At 38.4% G+C, this 4126-nt stretch overlaps 1 protein-coding gene across 1 annotated transcript in view; it reads right to left on the reverse strand.

Annotated features, from left to right (window-relative positions):
- Positions 1 to 3709: 3709 nt before the first annotated feature.
- pdzk1ip1 (PDZK1 interacting protein 1) overlaps positions 3710 to 4126 on the reverse strand; it is a 21351-nt gene continuing 20934 nt past the window's right edge. The window contains exons 6-7 of the mRNA XM_028586631.1: positions 3930 to 4004; positions 3710 to 3782 (exon numbers count right to left, since the gene is read on the reverse strand). Of these exons, the coding sequence (XP_028442432.1) occupies positions 3710 to 3782; positions 3930 to 4004 (148 nt within the window). The remainder of the gene's footprint in view (positions 3783 to 3929; positions 4005 to 4126) is intronic.

Here is a 4126-nt window from a genome sequence, read left to right on the forward strand (position 1 = left end):
GTTGTATTTTTTTGCAGATAAATTCTATATGAGAGGTCCATGAAAGATTTTTGTCTATCATGACACCCAGATATTTGTAGACTGGGACTTGACTGATTACTGAATTGTGAATCTTCACTGGGGGCAGTTGAGGGTTTCCAAAAAATGATTTCCTCTGTCTTCACAGTGTTAATAATGAGAGCGTTTTTATCACACCACTCAACTAACCAATCCATGTTTCCCTGGTACAGTGTAGGTTCATCAAATTTGGTATACAGGGTCAATAGAGTAGAGTCATCTGAATATTTTAACAGAAACTGGTTTGGTGCAGTCAGAGGTATATAAAGTGAACAACACAGCCCATACTCCAACACTAGTTGTCTTTGGAGAAGAGAGTGTGTCATTTAAACATTTAAAAAAACTCTGACACATTTCGGCATACAAGCCTTCATCAGGGAGTCAACAGTTTTCAAATGGGAAAAGACTTTCTTATAAGATTTCAAACCACCAATCAGAAGCTGCCATTTGGCAGAGGCAGGTTTAGTGTTGTAGTATTATATAAAGACCTCTAGATGTCCTCCTTGGCACTTAATAGAACAGAATTTCCATGACTACACACAAAAGTTACATACAATGCATGCATCACTACAACACATATTAAAAATAAAGGGTATGGTTTACAGGAAGACACTAAAATCAAGTTCTTCGTTCAGGCCAGGGTATCTAGTAGCCTGCAGTTTGTCAATCCAGAAACTTCCTCTCTGGTTTAGTTGTTTTTGCCTTTCCCCTTTCCTTAGTGACAGTGGGGTATGGTCAATCAAGTTTTTAAAGGTTTAAGATGACAAAGCCATAATAATAAAGGCTTTTTGATTTTTCTAAAGAGAATGCCTTGGAGTTTTCCTGAATTTTGCTATATATGATTGTCCCATCCAAAGAGCACCTCAAGCAAACAATTTGAGTCCTGGAAGCGCTCCTCTACAGGCATTTAGTGTGTCATTTACTTTGACTAGCTAAACCCTGTTTGTGAGAAATGGAAAAAAAAACGAATAACATAAGAATTAATCTGAATCTTAGTCATTTTTGATAAAAATTAATCTGGTAAAATTGTATTAAACGCAGATGAAAAATCAAGAAACAGAACCCTGACGTATGTTTTTTGTTTGTCAAGATGTTTGTTGATGAGGTGCACCAGTGTAACCACTCCATCTTCCGTACTACGACCTTGTTTATATACAAATTGAAAGGGGTCTTGTTGCTTTCATAGATATTTGTTGAGGTGATAGGAGGTGTGTGTGTGTCAGAACTTGTTGCTCAGTGATTTCCGAAGTGAGGGAGTAGAGGAGGAAGGGGGAGACAGTATCTCTAATGGGTCAAACATGTCAATTTAATGATAATTATACCTCTTAAGTTTGTTCTGTAATTCAAAAATGTGGATGCAAATGGCAAAATATTACCATCACAAGAGAGATACAAGTCTGGCAAACACATTGATGTGGTTTTTATGTTTGTGGTTTCAAATATATGCGACACAGAGCAGGAAAAAAACAGGGAACATTCTTTTCATTGGTTCTATATATTGAAGTACAAACAGTAATAGTGATGTCATGCGTCACGTTGCCCTCAGTCCAACACTCCTCTTGGTACAGGCCAGAGTCTGAATGGGTCAGGTGGGGGATGGTGTAAGAAGAAGTATTCACCGTGCTGACAATTCGTTGTTTCAGGTGTTGAGGTACTGAAGAGCTGTTGGACCAGAGGTCAGAGGTGTTCCACAGGACAAGCTTCTCCTCACTAACAGATCTGGAGATCAGGCAGGAGTTGGTGTTGTTGGGGAGGTTGAAAGTGTAAGAGCTCCTTTCCTTTTGCATGATGATCGGTTATTGTGCATGGATGTTGTTGATGAGAGCAAACAGCAGGAAGGAGAGCTCTGTGACTCTAGCCATTCTGGCCCGAGGTCGACAAACACTGACACCACTCAGCTCATATGCTCTACACCAACCATTATCAGCAGCTGTTCTTTTTCTTTTTTTAACAAACATGACTTCTTTATCTCATCATTAGAGGAAACTTTGCAGCATCAGCTCTCTATCCAGTAATCAATGTCCTTTACATGACTCTAAAACCACAGAGGCTGACGTGTCTTCATACACCCATTATTCAGAGAAGAGAGGAAACATCCAGAGATGAGAGGTGTGTGTGTGTGTGTGTGTGTTTTAAAAAACATGACTTATTTATCTCATCATCAGAGGAAACTTCAGCATCAGCTCTCTATCCAGAAATAAATTCCTTTACATGACTCTAAAACTGCGGACGTTAATCAGAGAGGAGAGGAAACATCAAGAGATAAAAGAGAGGGTGTGTGTGTGTGTCTTTGTATGTGTGCGTGTCTGTGTGTGTGTTTCTGTGTATCTGTGTGTGTGTATGTGTGTGTGTGTTACATTATCAAAGAATAGACAGAAACACTCAAGATCTCTCAATGTTCATTTTTACTTGCGAACACAAGGAGTCAGGTACAGCACTTACTACAAAGTACAGACTAATGAAAAGCTCTCAACAGCTGCTTGTTATGATTAATGATATGCAGTCATACAGGTTTTTCCTATTGCTTACACACTTTTTTTCAGAATTTGCCTCATTATGTCAAAACTCTATACACAAGCCAATTAGACATAGCACTTAGAGATTAACAACTCACATATATGACAATGAAACGCTGCAATCAAAACTTAAAAAATTAAATTCTTGCAATAAAACCATACACACAAGCACCATTTGAATTACTCTTTCATATCACCAGCAGACACACTGATGGGCTTTATAGAAAACACTGCAGTCTTTGTGTTTCTATTTTTATTGTCGTTTTCTCAGACTCAGTCTTCTGTAAAACTCAAAAGTAAAATTTCTGCAGTAATCAAACAAGAGTTTTTACAAAAAACAAACATTCTTACAGAAATAAAGAAAAATGTCTCTTTCACGTCTGACTCCTCTCTCTCTTTGTCCTCCTCCCACTCTTACTCTCATTGCCTCCATGCTTGCAAAGTTCTCTAAATGATTTCCCTGAGGCATGTTTGTAGTGCTAAGGCTCAGACCGATTGGTGTTCTATTTTCTGTGCAAGTGTGCGGTGTGTATGTAAGTTCCTACAAGTGCCAGATGAGTTTTGCATTTTGAACAGAGTGATTATACCAATGACAACAGGAGATTTCGTTTTTGAACAAAGTGTCTAATGTAAGAAAACGTGTAGTGTTTTGCAATAAGTGTGTTAAAGAATTGCAAACAAAGTGAAAAGGTGATAATGTGTTTAAGCTATGGTTACACTGTGTGTAAGCTAAGGTTACACTGTGTTTAAGCTATGGTTACACTGTGTGTAAGGTATGCTACCAGAAATTTAGGTTTTGAGGCTTTGGTCTAAGCATTTGTTTTTAGTGTGTAAGCAACGGGCAAAAACTGTAATACAAAGTCGATGTTGAAGTTATGTCTGGTCAGGCTGAGCATCTCCTCCACCTGCCCTCCCAAACATCCTGGGCCTTTCACAAGGTCAGTCAGTAGTGTCTCACATGTTCATCTTGTTAGAGCGCCATCAGTATTTTGGCTTTCTATGCAAACAGTTTTAATATAAACAAGACAGTGGAATGTAAATCATACATTTTACATTTTATTTTATAACTCTGTCTGTCTGTCTGTCTGTCTGTCTGTCTGTTCGTTTGGACAGCCAATAGGATCAGAGCAGAGTGGTCACATGGAGGTAACGTTGTCTTCAGGGCCGTCCATCGCCAGGTTTTCGTAAGCGTTCTCGTCGTCTTTGCTCCTGATGGATAAAAACAAACTTTGTTATAAAAACTGACAACATTCAGTGATTGAAGAAGAGTACGCCTATAAGTAGTAGTAGAAGTTTTAACACAATATTTAGCCAATGAGTAGTAGTAGTAGTAGTAGTATAAAGTTGTACTTGTACCTGACCATGTCCAGAACCTCGTACGCGTTTCTGTCCACGTCGTCTTGTCTCACCGACTCCACGCCACTCTTCCTCCTGCAGACACGTGCAGGTTATTACCAAACATTATTATTATTATCATATATGTTATTATTATTATTATTAGGGCTGTCAATCGATTAAAAAATGTAATCGAATTAATTACATACTCTGTGATT

This window comes from Perca flavescens, chromosome 9 (assembly GCF_004354835.1).
Source record: "Perca flavescens isolate YP-PL-M2 chromosome 9, PFLA_1.0, whole genome shotgun sequence".
Classification (NCBI taxonomy): Eukaryota; Metazoa; Chordata; class Actinopteri; order Perciformes; family Percidae; genus Perca; species Perca flavescens.